Source organism: Protopterus annectens, chromosome 5.part0 (genome assembly GCF_019279795.1).
Source record: "Protopterus annectens isolate FY-2018-M chromosome 5.part0, PAN1.0, whole genome shotgun sequence".
Taxonomy (NCBI): domain Eukaryota; kingdom Metazoa; phylum Chordata; order Ceratodontiformes; family Protopteridae; genus Protopterus; species Protopterus annectens.
The window spans coordinates 1,131,234,977-1,131,257,096 of NC_056735.1; the positions used below are offsets into that span (position 1 = coordinate 1,131,234,977).

The following is a 22,120-nucleotide window of genomic DNA, read 5'->3' on the forward strand; positions in this document are numbered from 1 at the left end:
TCCTTGTTAATGTGTTTTTTTTTTTTTTTGCCAGATTTCTGAGTTCTTTATATTTTTGTAAATGGGTTGGGAACTTAGTTTTTACCCCCATTTTCCACATTTTGTCTCTGGTATTCATTAGAGTGTGGGTAGCTTTAGTTAACCATGGTGGTGATATATTGGATGTGATCCAGACAGTGCGGAAGGGGCAAGTGTGTTTATGATACTAAGAAAGGTTGAGTTAAATGAGTGGACAGCATCATCGAGAGGATGGAGAGTTAGTTATGACCAGTTTATTTTGGAGAGAAGTGCATTAAAATTGACAGGGCAGAAGGAGGTAAGTTTATGGCAGGTTATGTATCTGTGGGGCTTGGTAAAATGAGGTGTGTATCTAAGAACTTTCACAGGGGAGAGTGGTCACTTAGAGAGTCAAGTAGGGTTGTAGGATCATGATATTTATTTGAGTCTGAGACTAAAATCCAGTCTAGGAGAGAACTGGAAGTATGAGATTTGTTAGAATGGGTAGGAGAAGAGATTAGTTGCACAAAACCATGTAAGTTGATGAAGGAGGTAGAGTTAGGCTCCTGAAGGGTTAGCCAGTTGATATTTACATCCCCAAGAAGGATGGTTTCGTTGTGAAAGTTTAGAGAAAGGTAGGAGAGAATGCTTTCTAGAAAGGTAAGGTTATCACCTGGAGGAATGTAAATAGCTACAACGGTGATATTTGTATAATCATTAAATTTAAAGTTAGCCATCAGGAGTTCAGCAGGTGAGAAGGAAGGAGTGGGTATAGGACTTGGAGTAAGATGGTTATATAGCCACGCCACCTCCTTTTTTTCTGTTGTCTGTCATAGGTTCATAGGTTAGTACTAAGCTAACTGCCCTTGCGAGACATTTTAAGCCTAGCCAGTTATCCCTTGTGAGACTCGAACCATGCACCTTGTGTTTGTAAGGCAAACACTTGACCATTAGGCCACCCTCTGAACCCCCCAAATCTTGCCGAAGTATGCTATATCTGGGAAGGAGAATATCTCTATCAGGGTTTTGTGGCTTCAGCCAGGTTTCAGTTAGGGTGATTATATCAGGGGTATAGTTTGTCATCCAGGCATGGAATTCACTTATTTTGTTTAGGACACTTCTAAGATTCATTGAGCAAAATGATAGTTGTTTGTTGGTGGGACTAATGCTGGCAGGGTTTGGGCAGTTTACCTTTTTGGCTAGAGAGGGGAGGGTAGGACCTGGGTTAGGATGTTATATCACCTGATAGTAGCAGGGATTTTGGGAGGAAGTATGGTTTGTATAGCACCTGCTTTATTGTATGTTTGCGAGATGTGGTGAGGGATGGAGGTATTTTGATTTTTGGGAGGATTGTATTTAGTGGAAAGAGAAATGAGCAGATAAGGGAAGATTGTAGGGGAAGTGTGAGGGTATGAGCAGTGATATTTGTAGGAATGAAATGTGTTGGAGTTAAGTGGGAGTTATGGGAGGTGAGAGTATAAAGAAGGAGCAATGGAGGTAGGAAGAGAAAGGTTTGGGTTGAGAAAGGCATATTAAAAGGTGAGTTGGTGCTTGATAAAGGAGGTATATAGTAGTAACTTAAGTGGAGTAGTTGGGGAGAGTAGGAAGAGGAGAGCAGTAGGGGGAGAGATATGGCTTAAACAAGCAGGAGGCAGTGCTAGTGATAAAGGGAAGAGAAGTGCAGCGGGGGTGCTTTTTAGTTTGAGAACAGGAAGGGGAGGGTTAAGGAGGAGGGGTTTGTAATGAGGGAAAAGTATAAAGGAAATGATATGGGGAGTGGTTAAGGCACCAGAGTGAGCCCAAGCGTAGCAAAGGAAGGGCATCTTGGAATGTGTGCAGTGCTAACAGCACTGCCCTCTCCCGAACATTGATGTGCAAGTTGGACTCCAGTTAGGACCACATGCCTTGGACTGTCCTTCCCAGATAATGCTTCCCACCCTGTCTGGGAAGCATTCATGGTCACTATGACTTGAGGCTGTGGAAGAATGAATGGTCAACCCGAGAAAATCTCATTGGAATGAAGCCACTATGAAAGATCTTGTTTGCAGCGATTGGTAATCACAATTAGGTAAGACATTGGTTGATGTATCAGAGACCACTAGGAGGCAAGTAGCCACTGTAAGATTCGCATGTGATATCTTGCTAAGGGGACAAGAGTGACTGAGGCTGCCATCGAGCCTAATGCTTGTAGGACTAATGTTGTTTGGAACCCTTTTGCTTTGGATAATTTGGCAGACCTAAGATCTGATCTGCTGTTGTCTTTCTAGTGGAAGTGAAGCAATTCCTGTAACATTGTCCAACCAGGGTCTGATGAATTGTAATTGTTGAGAAGGCTGTAAATTTTACTTTTTGTAATTTACTGTGATGCCTAGAGATGCACAGAGGTGCATGGTGTAATCTCTTGCCCGTTCTGATGCCTGGTGGTAGCGGTGAGGAGCCAGTCATCGAGGTGTGGAAAAAATAAAAATGTATGCAGTCTGAGATGAGCTACAACCACTGCCATGCATTTGTTGAACACCCTGGGGGCTGTGGTGAGTCCAAAGAGCAGTGATCTGAACTGAAAGTAACTGGCTCCCAGTCAAAAGCGCAGGAACCTCCTGGAGGGTTTGTTCATTTTTATGTGGTAATACGCATCCTGGAGGTTTATAGAGCTCATCAAGTTGTCTTTTTTTCAAGAATGGAAGTATTGACTTTACCGAGACCATCCAGAATTTGTTTTTCTGAACTGTCTTGTTGAACAGGCTGAGATCCAAGATGGGTCTCCAGTCCCGTTTTTTTTGTTTCTGAACTAAAAAGAACCTTGAGTAAAACCGCAGTCCTATTTCGTCTGGTGGGACTTTTTGGATGACACTTTTGTCGAGCTGTTTTTGCATTTTTATGACTGCTGCTTCCCTGTGACTGAGTGGAACATCCTGAAGTCTTTTTTGGGGTTTTGGATGTATAATTAGTGGGATTTTGTATCCTCTGGATATTATTCCCTGCACCCATTTGTCTGAAGTTATCAGATGCAAGGCAGACTGGTGCAGGGATAGTCGTCCCCTGACTGCCTCCTTTCAGGATTGTTGATAGCAAGTACCAGAGAAAGAATCTCTGGACCCCCGGTTCTGCAGTCTACTTCTGTCTCTGGGACGGCATCTTCCATTACTTCCCCCTCTGCCCCGGGGAAAGTCTTTGCCATGTGAATCCTGGAAAGGCTCTTAGGATTTTTTAAACCATAGTCTCCCACTTCTCTGGTTCCTAGAGTAAGGTCGCTGAGGAGTGGAGAAATGTATGCCTATGGCAGAGTGTCTTTCTGTCTTTTTCACATGTGGCAAGAGTTTCTTTAACTTTGGGGCCAAAAAGGGATGATTCATCAAATGGAGCATTAACGAATGATGCTTTAAATGGCTCTGCAAAATCACACAAGCGCATCCAGGAGTGCCTTCAAATGGCTATGCCTGAACCTGCTGCTGTTGTCATCCCTTCAGCTGCGGTATCAGACAGCTGTTTGACTAGATCCCTCTGTAACCTTGTAAAGTGGACCATGTAGTTCAAGGACCTGAGAGCAAAGGTCTGTGAACCGTAAATGCGCTTCCCAAACCTGTCCATATTACTAGACCCCTTGTTAGGAGGATGGATAATAGGATTTTCCTCAGCAAGTTCCTTCTTTGTGGCTGCCGCTATCACCATGGTGTCTGTGGGTATGCCTTTTGACCCGTGTTGCTCTTCCTTAGGGGCTGAAAGGATCTGATCAGGTCTCTTGGGGATCGGTTCGATGGAGTCAGGCATCTTCCACACCCACTGAGTGAGCAGTTTGATGAAATCATACGTGGGTGGAGAGATCCAAGAAGTAGAGGGTTGGACACAAACAGCCTCCAGGTATACAAGCTTCTCCAAAGAAGGTTGGAGGGAAAGCCATCCACCCCTCTATTTCAGGATTTCCAGGATGTCCCCAAAGGAAACATCATCAGGGGTGACCTGAGGGAACCTTCCTCTTCATCAAAGTCAGTATCTTTGGCGAAAGACTCCTCCAGGGAGTCTATGTGCTTCCTGTTGCACATTTTCTTCGCAGGTACTTCCTCTGGAGGATGTTCTGGGGAAGTATTGGAAGAGGAAACCACCAAGGTGGGTCTTTCCTGGCCTCTGTCCTGGGGATAAAACCAATGGAAGCAGAGGATGAGGAGATGTGTAAATCTGTCCCGAAAGGGATAGCAGTGTCCAGAATCAGACTTTGAGTCCTTTCAGAATCAACTTAGTCTTGCATTCTGTTAACATCCTAGGAGAAAACCCATGGCAAATAGAACAACTCTCTTGAAGGTGGACTTTGCCTAAACAATAAACACAAAGGGTATGCCCGTCAGAATTGGGCATCTTACCCTGACATTTTAGACACCTTTTGAACCCAGGGGTTCCCATTGAAGACTTGGCTGGCGAACACGACTTCTCAGTCATAACTAATAGCAGGTTATAACTACACACATGCACGCTGACAGGAAGGATAGAGAAAACTTCCTTTTTCAAAAAAAAAAAAAAAATGAAAAGATGAAGTACCAACAGTGGCATAAGTAACTACCTTAAAGGTAAAATGAGATACAAGCAGTGGTATCAATAGGATGACTACCAGTGGTAGTAGAGAAAGTAAAAGACACACACACACACACACACACACACACACACACACACACACACACACACTCACTCTAAAGGGAATAACAAGAGGAGTGGGCAGAAGAAATATAGACTAAAAATAGAATATGAAAACAAAAAAGGATATTTAAAAGGAAAAAACTTACCTTTTTAGCTAGCCAAAGCTGGACAGCAGTCGTACGTGTCTGACACATGAAGCAGCAATTGAGATGTATAGTAGTTTTGAGAGGAGCATTGTGGGTAAAAGCCTAGCTCGAGAGTTTGGAAGGCGTGAGCTGAAATAAACTGCTAAGTTGGTTCCAAGCCCACAGTCTAGGATTACGTGAAGATTGACAACATCAGATTGTAGTTTTCCTGCTTTAAGGGTAGTATATACTTTCCTAAGTTAGAACAAATCAAGAAAAATGGAAAACTAGTTGTACAGGAATGACTGCAAAGTATTTCAAGTTGCCATTGCACTTGTGCTTTATAGTGTTGCACTTATGTTTTAACCACTGAGATATAATTGTTTTTGCAGAGCCTCCTCAGTGGCAACCAGAGCCTACGAAAGAAGAACTTGCACAGAAGCTAAGTATAACTGCCAAGAGTATTGATCATCTAAATGGACTTCTCCGTGAAAATGAGGCAACAAATGCAGCTCTACTAGAACAGATAAAGGTAGAGACAAGAAAATGTCTTTTCTGGCTTGACTTCTGTTTCTTGGCAGTAGTTTTTCATAAGACCTAGCTTGAGAATAACTTAAATGTATTTCAACTCCTTATTCCATGACTGAATATTACCAACCTGAGAAAGCTGTATAAGTTTAGAGACATGTTTGCTTAAAAAAATCAGCCTTTGAAGCATCATGAATCATCAGGTCCTTATACAGTGAATATTTTATTTTCTATTTCAGGTGAAGCCATTTTCTTGGTATCTCTGTTGGGAGCATATCCCTTTCTGTCTGCAGTATAATGTCAGTGATATAGATGGCATAAAAGGAGAGGGATTTCTCTCTCCCCTTTACTTCTCTTCCACTGCTATAAAGTTCACCTTGAAGAGACAACACTTACTGATTTTTTTATATGATGTCATCTTTGGAAACAATCGGTATAAAAGCAGGTTATAACATTTGGGTTTACTCCTATATCTCTCGGTCCAGCTGAACTTTTTTTTTTAAACTGTCACTTTTTCTTTGTAAAGGCTACTGCTAGCCTCATGCCTACGAAGGTACCTACTTACAAGTATGAGACATTACTCATTAATGTAGAGCTGGCATGCAACAGAACCATGGGATTCATGACCTTAACTATACCCATGATGCTCTTTACCAGGCTCCATATGAGGAAGATTCAGTAGTACCTAAAATCTGTCTGGTACAAGCATCCCCACCCTCTTGACACCTAGACACCTAGATTCTACTTCTTACTTTTCTAAAGAAAGAATTTCAGTGGTGGATATTGCAGATAAACATCAACCCAGAACTTTCATTCAAGTTGCAGATACCTCACCCAGGACCTGCACACACACTCCTCAAACATAGCTGGGAGGATAGACAGATTCCCTGAGAGTCCAATGGCAATGGCCACCCATACTTCTCAACTTAGCACAAGAAATCTGGAAAAAAGCCAAAAGTAATGGGGGGGACAAAGGCACACACATAGGGACAAATTATGCATATGAAATATGAAACTTGGCTCTATTGAACTGTCTGCACTTGAAATGCTGAGTGCAGACAAACTGAAAAAAAAGGCCAAGAACACAGGAGAAGAGTGAATTTCAAAAATTGTTTTTCTCCTTTAAACTTCTTTTTGCATGCGATCAAGTTTCCCTGCACCCCCATGTGGGAGGCAAGCCCCCACCCCAAACTTATATGTACCCCCTCTTGAGATCGTCATACCCCAGAGAAAACCTCTCACCTCGCACCTTTTACAAATGTACTGACTCCAGTACCATCCTAGAAGCAGCAGCTTTGTCTTCTGTACATACCTTTACCAAACACTATTGTGTAGATGCTTTCTATAGAGATGGAGCTTCTTTTGCCAAATCAGTTCTCTCTGGATTAATTGACAGTTTCCCTGTGCCTGATCCATCTACCCTTACCACTCAGAAGCTTTGAGAATTACCCAACAGTTGAATTACTGCAACAGTGATCTAAGGAAGGACATTGTACAGTTGTGTAAGAACTTAACAGTTGATATCCTGCTTATCACTATTGCAGTATTACTTCCCACCCATCCATCCCCTTTCTTTGTCTTTAACTAGGTTTTGCCTTACCTGTCATGGGCAGAGGGGGAACCATTCTCTGCCTTCTCCCCTCGTAGCTGACCTTTATGTATCTTGTATCCTCAGGTGTCTGCATGTCTCCTGGCTTTGAGATAGTCTGAGGTTTTCATAATCCAATTATGTACTCTTACACCCGCCAGCTTAGGTCACACATCAGACATTTGGCTCTGTGGAAAGTTTTGGCTTTGATACCCTGACCAGATTTTCATGTTATTTGGCAAAGTAACCCCAACAGTTTAGAATACTTCAACAATGATCAGTAGGACATCTACTGTTATGGTAAGTTCTTACGCAGTTGTACTTTTCTTACCACTCACATACAGATGAAAAGAAGAATAAAAATACATTTTTCAATAACTTTGCTACAAATCATTAACTGCAGAAATATTACTGTGATATTCACCCCTAAAGACTTTCAGAATTGGAGCACAGAGTGGGAATACAGCACTGTTGTCAGGATCAGCAATCTGAAACTGTAGTAACTAGCTGAGTAACTGAACTGACATCTTTTGTAGTTTAAGGAGAGAATGGCCATTTGAACAAAATAAACCAAAGACATCACTTTATGACCATAAGGTCTAGTACAGAGTCTGATCGAAACTAAGCTAAGGAAGCACAGAAGTGCAAATATGTATAGAGATATATGAGTAAGTAGCCTTGCTTTGAGAAGGTAATCCTGTTTTGTCTTCACCAATATCTGAGCAACTAGAACTGTCCCAAAAGGATAATCAGAAATCCAGAGGCAACAATCCTGTTAAATATTCTTGATTTGGAATACAAATGAAGAAACCATCCAGATATGCAAACACTTTGAAAGCTGATCATGAGATTACATATTAAAAGTTGCATTAATTGAACTGCCTATTGAATATGAATAAAGATCTGATGTGACATTAAAAGCCCATGAAATGCTCAAAGTCAAAGTGAACTTTATTGTCATTTAGGACCACTCAAGTGCAGCCTAAACGAAACTTGAGTATCACCTCATCATAGAATATATAGGAGCCAAGGATAACAAGAACAACAGTATAACATTTCAGTTAAAAAAAGATATTCAATACAAGACCCACAGAAGGATAAATAAACCAATAATAACAGCAAAAACACACATGCCCCCCAGACAGTCATAAGAACAATACTGTGCATAACAGCATTACAGTGTAGGATTGCACATGTTATGATTGTCCTCCTTTGTTCATCTGCATCAGACAAACAGCGAGCAATTGCACATGAATAAGAAAATGTATTGCTACATCAAAGAATAAAAAAGATATTGCACATTTTTCAGCTGAGCTACATATTGTGAATGATTATTGACCAAATAATCAGTGGCTGGTATCAGAGTTTATGTCTCAATACTGTTGGGTAGAAGCTGTTTAAGTATCTGGTGGTCCTGCAGTATCTCCAATATCTCTTGCCTGAAGACAGTTGTGTAAACCAGGGTGAGAGGGGTCATGAATTATTTTGGATGCACATTTAATGCTTTTCGCTGCAAAGAGATCCTGGATTGATGGTAAGTTGGTGCCCATGGTTTTTTTGACAACTTGCACCACTCTCTCTAGCTTCTCTCTTCTGCTATTCTGCTGTTCCCAAATCAAACTTTGAAGATGCTAGTGAGAATGCTCTCAACTGCTCCTCTGTAGAATGCGGTGAGAGCAGTAGGTAGGAGCTTTGTAAAGAGTATATTTGTTTATATTTGTATATTTGTTTAGTATAAAGTTAGTAAAAATAATTTCAGTAATGATCAGTCTAAAGTAATGCATACTACTTCACAGAATTCTAGATAGGTTTAGGTTTACAGGTGATTACTAGGCTAATGACCACAGGAGGTCTTTTTAAGCCTAGTCATGCTTCCAACAGTGAGAATCCAACCCTGTAACGTGTGCCTTTAAGGTAGACACCTTAACCATTATACCAACCCTCTTCTTAAGCACTTCTTTTCATGTTTTTGTAATTTTTGCTGTGTTCACAATCCTGAGCTGCAGTGTGAGCTTATTTTTGTAGCAGGAACTCTGATACAGTGAACACAAGTCTGGCAAAGCATTTGCAGATACTTGATGCACAGATCATGGAAGGAAACGCTGTGTGTGATTATTGTCTGCCACGAAAGTGTGTGATTACAGAAAGTACTGCAATTCCTATAGTGCTTGCTGCTACAGTTCTTTCGACTTTCACTATCACCACACAGGTAGAGGAGCAGTGCATAGGATGTAAAAGTGTCAAAAAATATCTGATACAGCATAGGGACTGGGGAGGAGAAAATGCAGGCAAGAATGTCACAGAGACCACTAACTGTGGAGTTGAGAATTGGATTAGGGAAGATCAGACAACTTGGGTTGGAGATCCCAAATGGAAAAAAAGTAAGGAAAATGATTAGAAAAAAGTAAGAGTAGAAAGTAGTTACCATTAAGTAAAAGAGCAGAAAAAAGAAACAATGTGTTTAGGAATGGAGGGTCTCATGAAACATTTAAAGCAGCAGCAGCAGCAGTGGGTCTAACTGGTGCTAATACTATAAGGCACTGTAGCCCATCTAATGCAGTGCAAGCTGTTAAACTCATAGTAACATGGTTAAACATACTTAAAACATCGTTAAACAATTTTTGTGTCTAGTAACATTTGGCCTAGAGTTTTAAGCGGTGAGTTATTGTGAGAGTGGTTAAGGTTGAATTTTTTTCAGGATGTGTAAGGTATTTTATTTATTTATTTTTATTTTATTTAACATTTGTTAACCGGGAAAGTCCGACTTGGAATGAAGACAATTTTCAGCGGAGACCCGGGGAGACGTAGGAGGAAGCCCCCACAAACGCAGGGAGGACATGCAGACTCCACACAGAAGGCACCCCAGCCGAGAATCAAACTGGAGAACCTCTTGCTGTGAGGTGACAATGCTACCACTGTGCCGTCCTAAATATATTTCTTTATTAGCTGTCCAGATTTTTTAGGGTTATGTTTACTGTAATTCTGAAAGTTGTTATAGTATAGTTTTTTGTCTTCATTTATTTGCCTTTTAGTATTATTATGACACATTCTGTAATTTTCAAGATATTGTGATGTTTTATATTTTTGCCATTATTTCTGTGCTTTTTTCTCTAGTCTGCATTAGCATTATATCTTTTTGAATAGCCAAACTGTATTTGTTGTTAGTTTCTTCTTTCTAGGAGGTGCGAGGCTATTTAGGGTATTCAGGAAAATTATACTGAAGTAATTTACAACATCATCTAAGAGGAGGGTTTTTAGGATGTTCTAGTTAATCAATGATAGGGTAGTAATGAATATTTTTGGATTAAACTTGGAAAGGTTGCATGTTATTTTATAAACAGGCTGTTTAAGTGGATGTGTGAGATGTCTGGTTGTATAGATTCGGACATGATCAATGAGAGTGAGTCTGACATTGTACCTGTGATAGTGTGTTTACTAGGGTCTGATACTAGGATCCAGTCTAATAGGGAATAGGATCATAGGAGGTTACTAGGCTATTGCCCCTGAGGCCCTTATAAACCTAGCCAAGAGTTTAGCCCATGTTTAGACAAATCAGCACCCAATGCCCCTGTCCAGCAGGGACATGGGTAGTATCCCAGAGGTATAGTTTCTTTTTTCCCATCCAGTTATCCAGATTGCACTTAAAAAGGGGGGAAAGAGGTACTCTGATGTGGAGAGAGAGTCTATTCCATAGCTGGGTGAGTCTCTGGGACACAAATCTGTCCTGCCAACAAGTCTTGTTGATGTCACAGACCAGGTTGAGGCCGCTTGTGTGGGTTACTCGAGTGGAGCTTCACTTGTGGATATGCAGCAGTCCCGTCAAGGTGGGGGCGTGATCACCTTGTTTGACAGACAGAGGTCACCTCTGAGGAGTCTGTATGAAACCAAGTATAGGGATTGGGCTTTTAGCATATCTGTCTATGGCAGATCTTTGAGGCCCTGGATTCTCCTGGTAAGGAGCCTGTGGTCTCTCCAGCTGCTGCGTGTGCTTTGCGAGGTACACGCTGAAAGGGGCATTGTACTCAATAATGGGCCTTATAAGGGAAGAATACATGGATGCTATGACCTCCTTGTCCCTGGATGAGATACCCTTACTTATGAGGTGAGCCATATAGAAGGCTTTCAGTGCAACGGAAGCACACATGGTGGTCAAAAGTCAGGTTGTTAACCTGGGTGCCCAAATCCCTCACAACTGATTTAGTGCTTAGGACATTGTTATTAATGTCATAATTTGTGGGGATGTCACTCTCCCCAAAGCAGATAAAGATGCATTTTTGGGTATTCAGCTTGAGGCCATGTTTCTGGCACCAGTCATTTGTCTGAGTGAGACCCTCTTGGAGGATGTCCACATCACTAGGGGAATTGATGACAGCACCCAGCTTGCAGTCATCTGTAAACTTAGTCAGCCATAGCCCACTGGTTTTGGCCTGCACCTCAGAAAAGTATATCCCAAATAACAGAGGCCCCAAGGCCGAACATGGGGGTATGCCGCTTGTTGCAGGTCTACTGCTTGAGGTGGCTTCCCTTATTTTGACTACATGGATTCTGTCAGTGAGCCAGTCTGCTACCCATCTGGTAACATATGGATTGATGCCTAGTTGAGAGAGTTTACCTATTATGCTTGAGTGGGGAATAGTGTCAAAGGCTTTGTCCAGGTCAAGGTAGGTGGTGTGCACAGTCTTCCTCTCGTCCATGGCTTTAGTGACGGTCTCAAAGAAGTCGACCAAATTTAGTAGACATGATCTCCCCTTAATAAAGCCAAACTGTGTGGGATCATTGCTTGGAGGTTGCCAGTATCCTTGTTAATGAGGTCCATGATAATCCGTTCCATGGCCTTGCAGATCAGGCTAGTTAGGCTGATGGGTCTATAATTTCCCGGATCGGTGGATGCTCCACCTTTGTTTAAAGGGATGACAGTGGCTGTCCTCCACTCAGCTGGGATGAAGCCAGTACTCAGGCTTTGGTTGAATAGGGTGCCTAATGGTGCTGCATGTTCCTGCCTGAGTTCATGTAGGATGCAGCCTGGGATGTTATCGGGTCCCATGGTGGCTGTATTTTTTGCCTTTGAGAGAGCAGTGATGTCCTGTTCCCTAGATATAAGGGGAAGGGGCAAGTACTGGCGATGTCCTGATTTACTGATGGGGAGGACAGAGGGGTAATGTTTTCGCTGAATCTGTCAGCCAGCAAGTTTGCTATATCTGCGGCATTTGTATATGTGGTGTCCTTGACCACCAGTTCTGAACAGATCTGGGTGCTTCCTTTGAGGTTGTGGACATATGTGAAGAAGGCCTTATGATTATCTCTAGTAGATGTTGCCAATTTGGACTCGAAGTTTGCTTTGGAGTATTTCACTAGTGCTCTTATTTGCTTGTTCAGGCTAAGGAGACATTGCTTCCAATTGGGCACCTGCTCCTTCTTGGTCTTGGACAGCAATTTTTTTCCTTTTGTTGTAGAGTTTATTTATTGCAGATGTCCACCAGACTGGTTTACTCTTCCTTGCGGAGGATGATTTAGTCCTGTTGAATATTCCTAATTCCATGCATCTATATAAATGCTTGTATAGTGCTTTGGTGTAATTTTGGATGTTCATTGTGCTATGCTGCTACAGTCATCACACTTGGGTTATCCTGCCGTCATGCGGTCCCTGTAGTCTGCCCGAATTCCAAAGCCTTGGTCCGGCGTCGGTTGTCATCACTTCTTCCCTGACGTCAGTGCGGCAGGGGTAAAAAAGAGGCAGCCGGCGCCATTTTCTTCAGTCTTTTGCGAACTGCTTCTGCTTCAGGCATCACGCGGCAAGAAAAACTGAAGAAAATGGTGTTGGCTGCCTCTTTTATACCCCTGCCGCACTGACGTCAGGGAAGAAGCGACGACAACCGACGCCGGACCAAGGCTTTGGAATTCGGGCCGACTGCAGGGACCGCCTGACGGCAGGATAACCCAAGTGTGATGAATGCAGCAGCATAACCACTCGAACATCTACATTTATGGTAGGTACAAAACTGTACTATATTGGTGCCAGTTCCTACAGAGAGGGAGAGGGCTATGAAGCTGTTTATACCACCCCTTAGAGGACTGTAATCAGTTTTGGAGAAGTTTTTATGTCTGATCCTAGCTAGAGGAGAGTTGGGAGATGGTGACTTTGAAAGTGACCACTTTGTGGTCTGATCTTACCAGGGAGGATGATGCTATAGGGATGCTGCAGTGGTTGCTGTTGTTGGTGAATACGAAGTCCAAGATATTATCACCCCTTGTGGGGGTATCAACTAGCTGTTCCAAGGCATTTGCATTGACAAAATCAAGGAATCACTGGGCATTTGTGTTCTGCAATGAGTAGTTCTTCCAGTCTATATGTGGGAAGTTAAAGTCACCCAGGATCAGGGTAAAGGGTTGATTCTCGACAGATTCAAACAGTCCAAATAGGCGGATTGGACATCTTGAGTCAGATTTGGGGGCTGGTAGCTAGCTATGATTTGAATAGGGGTCTTGTCAATGGTTAACTGCACCTGGATTGTCTCCTGTGCGTCATACTATTTGACCAGCCTGGAGTTGTGTATGTCTTTAATGTATATTGAAACTCCACCTCCTTTGGCTTTACTGCCCACAGTTTGGGGTCTGAATGTATGATAGGAAGAGTAACCAGGTAAGGCTGGGGTGCTGTCCGCAGCTTTGAACCAGGTTTCTGTGACTTCACAGATATCAGAATTTTCCAAGGTTAGGAATGCTTGCAATTAGTGCAGTTTCATGTTTAGACTCCTAGCGTTTAGCAGCATGACCTTTAATTTGTGTTTTGTTGAAATTTTTATGTTGGTAGTTTTAACCTCATCACTTTTCCTAACAAAGGCACTATAGGGGAGGCAAGAGCCTTTGCCAGAAGCCTGAAGCCCAGGTGAGGCAGACGCAGGCCATCTCTGGCAAAATATTGTGGTCTATCGACTATATCTTCCCAGGCTGTCAGGTACTGGATCCCTCTGGAATGACACAAGAAACTAAGCCATTTGTTAAAGTCAAGCATTTTCAGTTTGTATTGAGGCATCATTCTGGGTGACAGGAGAATGCTGCTTAAGGCTATGGACATACCTGCTTGGGACATATAATCACCGAGCTCAATCATGTCTCTCTTCATATAGTCCAGAGAAGTATGTCTCAAGTCATTCACGCCAACATGGACTATGACAGAGTCATAACAGTACCTGTTGTTGAGAGACTTGAGTGTGTATGTGATATGGCAGATTCTGGCACCTGACAGACAACTAACAGTGACTTTCTCCTTATCCAGCCTGGTGAGACTCACATTTGTGTGTCTCACAATGGAGTCTCCTGTGACTAATATGTTGGGTTTATGGTGAAGCCTTAGTGGTTGTGAGGCGCAGGTGTGTGGACTATGCATGGTATGTGGTGTGGAGGGCTGTGGAGATCGCATGTGTTTTTGTCTCTGAGGTCTCCTTTGTTTGTGTATGTTTATGTGAAGGACCTCCACATATGTAGGTGTGTGTTGTGTTTGAGGTGTAGTGATTGTGTTGACAACCTTTTCAGTGCCAGATATACTTGCTTGAGGGGGAGAAAGCCTGGACTCTAGGTTACTAATGTAATTGCATCTCTCACAAATTGTGTTCCTAGGTGGTAGTAGTAGACGGTGGTCCGTGTACATGAGGCAGTTGCTACACTGTCTCAGGATGCCCATATCAACCAGACTGGCAGGAGAAACTGTAGGAAATTGTCCCATCCATATTTGTCAGAATCTGAGGGAGAAAGGCCAGGGAGAGCTAAGGGGTAGGCCTAAAGCCCAAGTGCTTAAACCAAAACTAAGAGCTTAGAATAACACTTAACAATTTAGACAGGCTATAAACATGCAACAGAAAAGATGCAGTTGAACCGTTTAGAGAACAGGCACCAAGTAGCAGGAAAAAGCAAAGCAAGATTAAGTAACAGAGTAGTAAGAAGAAACGCAAATTAGAAAAATATAAGCAGCTGAATAAAGTGTCTTTTTTATATAAAGTAAAAAGGGAGAGAGCAGGAACAGAAGATAATTCAAGGTTAAGGGACTAAGAGATTTGCCCTTCCCAAATGATCTCTGTATTGTATATTATGAGCTAAAGAGATGGGACTGGGAGGAGTGTCTTGCCATAATGTATGGAACTATTAATTAATTGCGTGAAACCATGCTAGATTTAGAGATGCTGGTGTTTGTCTAACCAACCAAGTGACATTTACATTACCTAGTTGTAATTTTTTTGGGAATTGTTATGACTATCCAGCGTAGGCTATCTGCAGTATAGCTGTATTGTCATCTGGAGGGATGTAAGGGGCAGCAGTACATTCGTTTTTGTACTTGCTCATTTTCAAGAAAGTACTAAGAAGCTCTCCTGAATTGTGTTTTGATATTGATTTGTTGTAAGGGGAAATGTGGTAGTTGTTGGAAAATATTAAAACAATATCACCACCTTTCCTCTTTATATGATCATTACAGATGAGATTATACCTGGGAGGTGTCATTTCGGAGTTGTTTCTGCTGGGTTTAAGACAAGTTTCAGTTGCAGTGAGAATATCAGGCTTATGCTAGGTAATCCAGGCATGTGGTTCAGCAGTTTTATTTCTTACACTTCTAACATTTATGGCAGCAAATGTTAGATTACTGTGGTTGAGGATTGACCATTGTGGAGTTAGAGTACCATGTGGAAAATAATTGTTTTGAGGTTTGTTGTGATAGGTGGGGCTAGGGTTGCCACCTTTTCAAATGGCCAAAGTGGGACATTTTCGGGACACACATCAGATTTTACAGGCCAACACATACCCACGGTCAGTACAAAGGATAGAACTTAAATTTTTTTCCTAAATAAAAGCTTATTCGTGTAGCAGTTTAGTTGCTTATTATGTTTCTTGTAACATTTAGGTATTTTAGATACAGAAATAACTATTTTATGCAACTATTACATAAAATATGGGACATAATTACTTCCTACAATCTCAGGACATTTGCCCTTTTTAATATTTTTTGTCAGGACACAACTGCCCAAAGTGGGACAGGTGGTAACCCTAGGTGGGGCCAGGATTAGGGTGAATGTCTCCTCCTAGGAGAAGTTTAGTATATACTGGGGAATTAATGATACTAGATTTTAGAGAGTATTTTTCCACTTATTTTTTATTTGGTTTGTGCTGAAATGGAGTTAATCTGTCTATATTTGAAGTAAAGGTGAGGAGTGTCATTAAATAGGTTTGGTGTACTTGGCATAATGTCTATAGTTTACTACTTTATTCAGTGAAATAGCAGTGTAGCAAAATGAAGGAAAAATCCATTGGTTTTTGACCCTTCAGTTCTTCATTTTCCTGGTGGTGATAGCAATACAGGAAACAGTAGGTATCAGTTTATGCAGACTTGGAAAAGAAGTATGTAGTCAAGGAGAAAATTGTTTATCTGAGCTGAAGATTGTGTAAATCATAATACAGAGCAGTCTGTCTCACTGACTATACTGCAGGATAATGATACAGTCCAGGGTAGCATCTGGTACAAATTTGTTGTGCTGTCCCCAGAAATGCTTCCAAAAGTGATTTATTCAGGTGAGTGATTTAGGGAAGTCCTTGTTAATTAACACAGTGAAAAGAAGGCAGTCATCCATTTAGATCAATAGAAGAGACACTGTTTCAGGTAGGTTTAGTAACGTTTAGAGGACTGGTAGGGGTGGGGGTGAGTGTGTATGTATGTGTGTATCAGTGTGTGTGTGTCTATCTGGCTGTCTGCCTTGTTTACAATGGTATGAATAGACTGGGATGAGTGTGTGTGTGTGTGTGTGTGTGTGTGTGTGTGTGTGTGTGTGTGTGTGTGTGTGTGTGTGTGTGTGTCTTTCTCTCTGCCTGGGTGGTCAAGTAGGGGGTCTAAGTTGGAGAGCAGGAATGTGGTTGTTTGTGGGAGGATCTGTTGGTCTGTCCAGGAGTTTGTTTGCTTGTGGAGAAGTGATGGTAAGTGAATATCTGTGTATGTAAGGATGTCTTTCAGTGTGTGCCTTTATGTGCATGAACGTATGTGTGTGTGTGTGTGTGTGTGTGTGTCCAGGAGTTTGTTCAACCATGGGGAAGTGATGGTGAGTAAATATTTGCATGTGTGAGGATGCCTGTGAGTGTGTGCCTTCATGTGCATGAATGTCTGTATGGGGTGTGTATATTTGTGTCTGTGTGTGAGTGAATGGATGAGTCTCTCCAGGAGATTGTTCCTGTGTGGGGAAGTGATGGTGAATGAATATTTGCATACGTGAGGACGTCTGTGTGTGTGTGCATTTATGTGCATGAAATTCTATATTTATGTGTGTCTGTCTGTCTGTGTGTGTATATGTGTGGGTGAGTGCATGAGTGAGTCTGTCCAGAAGTTTAGGCAAATTGAACAAAGCAGTACTGTAGAATCCAGAAAATGCAATATCCAAACAAAAGAGGCTCACCACGACAACGTAGTAAAATACAACTGTAATACTGCAGTAAAAGTAAGCGCTTTTACATTTCAACAACGCTTCTTCAGACTACAGAAGAAGTAATTAGGGATCTGGGGACCCAAGTTGATAGCAATCTCTCATTTGACAACCACGTGGCCAAAGTGGTTAGAAAAACATTTTATATAGGCCACCTAATCATGAAGGGATTCACATCTAGATCAGGGGAGGTCATCGTGACTCTTTACTCATCCCTCATCAGGCCCATAATTGAGTACAATGCCCCTTTTGGGATGTACCTTACCAGACACCTGCAGCAACAGGAAAGACCCCAAAAGTACCTCACCAAGAGGATCAAAGGGCTCAAGCAGATGCCATATGCTGCCCAGTTAAAGAAACTCCAGCTCTACTCAGTGGCATACCGCCTGCTCAGAGGCGATCTGTGCCTGACGTATAAAGCCATGTCCAACCCGGAATTAATGGACATGCTGCACCTCAGAAAATCCAAATCCCATCGAGCCACAGCTCAAGAGACTTGAACCTCAGCACTGAAATAAATAGGACATGCTGGAGGGACAGATTCATAACCCAGAGGCTCCCTTCACTCTGGAATAAAATCCCAGTCCAGGTTAGGCAGAGTCCCTCATTGACTCTCTTCAAGAGGAATCTTGATGAGTGGATGGGAGATCGTAGGTTTACCCCGGGTATCACTTCTGTGTCACTGTTAGACAGAGGCACAGTATACTAACCTCGAAAAAGGGCATAGCAAAATTAATTTAGAATGGGTGGCGAAAGCCAAACACACTCTGGCTAGGCTTATAAATGCCCTAGGGCAGATAGCCTAGTATGAACCTATGCCATTCTCAATCTCATATTTAAATAACAATTCAAAAACACATCAACCAATCAAAATTATTACATCATTACCTTACTTAGAATTAAAATTACGCTTCTTCAGACTTTAACAAACTGCCATTCTCAATCTCATATTTAAATAATTCAAAAACACATCAGCCAATCAAAATTACTACATCATTACCTTACTTAAAATTAAAATTAAAGATATACCCCCAATACAACCCATGGAACACATAAAACAATACAATGTAAACATAGCATAATCTATGCTCATATATCAAAACTCACCTACAACTGCATACTATTAACGAACAAAACTGTATATGGATGCTTTAAAGAAAACTAATAGGTTAGGTAATATCAAGAATTATACAGAAGAGAGGGAGAATAGATGGATAAGACTACAGAGTTATAAAGGGCATGGCTTGAATGAAAAGGTTACACTTAAACCATTTCTATCAGCTCGCCCATATACACACTGAAATGAAACATCTTTCTGAATAAAGCATCCCTATACAGTTTTGTTCATTAATAGTATGCAGTTGTAGGTGAGTTTTGATGTATGAGCATAGATTATGCTATGTTTACATTGTATTGTTTTATGTGTTCCATGGGTTGTATTGGGGGTATATCTTTAATTTTAAGTAAGGTAATGATGTAATAATTTTGATTGGTTGATGTGTTTTTGAATTGTTATTTAAATATGAGATTGAGAATGGCAGTTTGTTAAAGTCTGAAGAAGCGTTGTTGAAACGTGAAAGCGCTTACTTTTACTGCAGTATTAAACAGTCGTATTTTACTGCGCTGTCCAGAAGTTTGTTCAGATGTGTGGAAGTGATGGTGAGCAAATATCTGTGTATGTGAGGATGTCTGTGTGTGTGTGTGTGTGTGTGCATATGTGAGGATGTCAGAGTGTGTGCATTTATTTGTATGAAAGTCTGCATCATGTGTGTGTTTGTGTGTGTGTGTGTGTGTGTGTGTGTGTGTGTGTGTGTGTGTGTGTGTGTGTGTGTGTGTGTGTGTGTGTGTGTGTGTGTGTGTGTGCGCAGGTAGGTGAATGTCTGTCCAGGAGTTTGAGTGTGGGGAAGTGATGGTGAGTGAATATCTGCATATATGAGGATGTCTTAGTGTGTATGCATATATGTCCATGAAAAAGTGTGTGTGTGTGTGTGTGTGTGCGTAAGTGATGGTGAGGGAATATTTGTGTATGTGAAGATGTCTGTGAATGTGCTCCTTTATGTGCATGAATATGTGTGAATGGATGAGTCTGTCCAAGAATTTGTTCGTATGTGGGGAAGTAATGAGTGAATATCTGCATATGTGAGAATGTCTGTGAATATGTGCATTTGTCCTCCCTGCAGTCGAGTGGTGTTCAAAAGACATGCGTAGAATGGGCGTGCCTTCGTTGAAGGTTGGGCATGGAGCTGGCACCTCGACACCCGTAAAAAAATCTACTGCCAATCATTAGCGGACCGGAGTTCCGCTGTGGTGACCCCTAACTGGGAAAAAGCCGAAAGAAGAACATGTGCATAAAAGTCTGCGTGTGTGTGTGTGTGTGTGTGTGTGTGTGTGTGTGTGTGTGTGTGTGTGTGTGTTTGTGTATATGTATGTAGGTAGGTATGTACGTGGGTGAGTCTGTCCAGAAGTTTGTTCAGTTATGGGGAAGTGATGGTGAGTGAATATCTGCATATGTGAGGATGTCTGTAAGTGTGTACATGTATGTGCGTGTATTTCGTGTATGTGTATATGTGTGTGGGTGGTTGAATGGGTGAGTTTGTTCAAGTGTGGGAAGTGATGATGAGTGAATATCTGCATGTGTGAGGATATCTGTGTGTGTGTGTGTTCATGTTGGTGGTTGAAGGGTGAGTTTGTCTAGGAGTTTGTTCAAGTGTGGGAAGTGTTGGTGAGTGAATATCTGTGTATGTGAGGATGTCTGTTAGTTTGTGCATTTATTTGCATGAATTTCTGCATGTGTGTGTGAGAGTGAATCATTGAGAGGGGTGCATGTGCGTGTGTGTGAGAAAATGAATGAGAGGGGTACAATGGGATGCATAGGTCCACTAGTGGTAATTACCTCCACAAAGTGCAATTCAGAGATGTGTGAATTAGTGATAATGAGGTCTTCCTCATTGCGGCTGACGACCTGTCTGAATTGATACTTTCCACAATGCCATACACTGGATGTACTCGCAGTAGGCAGTTTACCCAGCCACTTCCCATGTCTCAGAATTCCAATCATTATTATATTTCTGTACAAAAAAATATATTCCTTTTAATATGCAGTGGAGTACAGCTTGTCTATTTTAAATAAATACAACTTTAAAAGCAGCTTTGGGCTAATGGAAAATTTATCCTATCGCCAACTACTCGGGTGAACTTCTAGTATGCATTGCTATACTGCTTCATTGTACAATGAAATATTTGACGCATTTCCTCTTAATATTTTATATTTTGGCTTTTCAGTTACTAAGAAGTTAAAAAGAAACTGATGATCTACAGGTAAATGCCTAGAAAATGTGTTAGTACTGTTCTTACAGGAAATGTCATACAGATGTTCAAACATACAATCCCCAAAGTGCTATTCTATTTTCCCCTTTCAGAACATCCTATAATGGCAGGAAACTATACATATAACAGTTTTTATATTGTAGTCAGCATAACTACCAGATTTATAAGGACAATATAAATTTGAATATACATAAAACTTGTCTGCATTGGCTCCATCTTAATGAAAACTACCATCCTGAAAATCATAATACTGAACATACAGTACTGAAATGTTTAACTACTGAAATTAAAATACATACCCATCTACATGTATAGAGAGCTGGACTTGGCCCCACCTCCGCAGGACTCATGTTAGCATTAATTTCCGAATTTCACTAATGTAGGGGAAAATTGTTGACTGAATGTATTTTATGTATGTATGCAGTACCCGTCTGCTTTTAGTAAGTTTCACCATTTTGATATGACTGACTTTATCCGGTAATTACAGTCTACCAGTTCTGTTATTTTCCCTTTCATAATTTCCTGATCAGTAGTATTTCCCTGACTACTCACATCTGCTTTCTTGTTATAGTTTTCTTTATTGAAATGGATGATTATTTTAAAACTGAAACATGCAGTTATACTTAGAGGACTTGTGTATACAAAAATTAACTGATATATATACCCACAGAAGACACACTGGTATGCAGTGTTTGTAGACTCTTTGTATCACCTTGACATGTTAAAAATAATCCTCATTTATTTGACCAGGAGCTTTATATTTTGTATGGTTCCCAGGCTACTCTTCTAAAAATGCCTTTACTGAGTTCATGAAGTTCAGAGCCATTGTGATATCTGAGATATCCATGGCTGTATGTGTTTTTTTCCCTAAAACTTTCCTGAAAAACTTAACATATTGTTTTACAGCACAAATTAAGGGTTTTTTTTTTTTGCAGCACAAATTAAGTTTTAATACATTTTTATCAGCCTATTGTAATGGGGTAGTTAGCAAGCATAAATTCCAATGTTTGTATCTGAAATGACTGAGCTTCCACATCTTTCAAACCATTTCACATAATGTTTGTATCTTTCGGCTTTTTCCCGGTTGGGGGTCGCCACAGCGGAATTCCGGTCCGCTAATGATTGGCAGTAGATTTTTACGTACTGGCTTGCCGGGCTTAACGCACAACCTTCAACGAAGGAATGCCCATTCATGCATGTCGCTACACAGAAGACGCTCTAGCTGAGAATCGAACTGGCAACATCTAACTGTGAGGTGACAGCGCTACCGCAGCATCACCACCGCATCCTTTGTGCCGTTTAAAAATGCACTTTATTTCTGTAAACTAGGATACGGGTAATAATACAATTTGGTACTGTTTCAGTTATGTGAAAATGGCCAGAAACTTTAGGTTATGTAGAATAAAGTTGTGGATCTTTATACAGTATATCTTATGAGACCAAACATTAAAGTTAATGTGATGTCTAGTTTATTT

The 22,120-nt window shown here is 41.3% G+C and overlaps 1 protein-coding gene across 1 annotated transcript in view; it reads left to right on the forward strand.

Annotated features, from left to right (window-relative positions):
- The window catches only part of GCC2 (GRIP and coiled-coil domain containing 2), a 1,443,709-nt gene that overhangs the window by 1,341,715 nt on the left and 79,874 nt on the right, over positions 1–22,120 (forward strand). Inside the window, exon 21 of the mRNA XM_044070984.1 lies at positions 5,141–5,280. Coding sequence (XP_043926919.1) covers positions 5,141–5,280 — 140 coding nt within the window. The remainder of the gene's footprint in view (positions 1–5,140; positions 5,281–22,120) is intronic.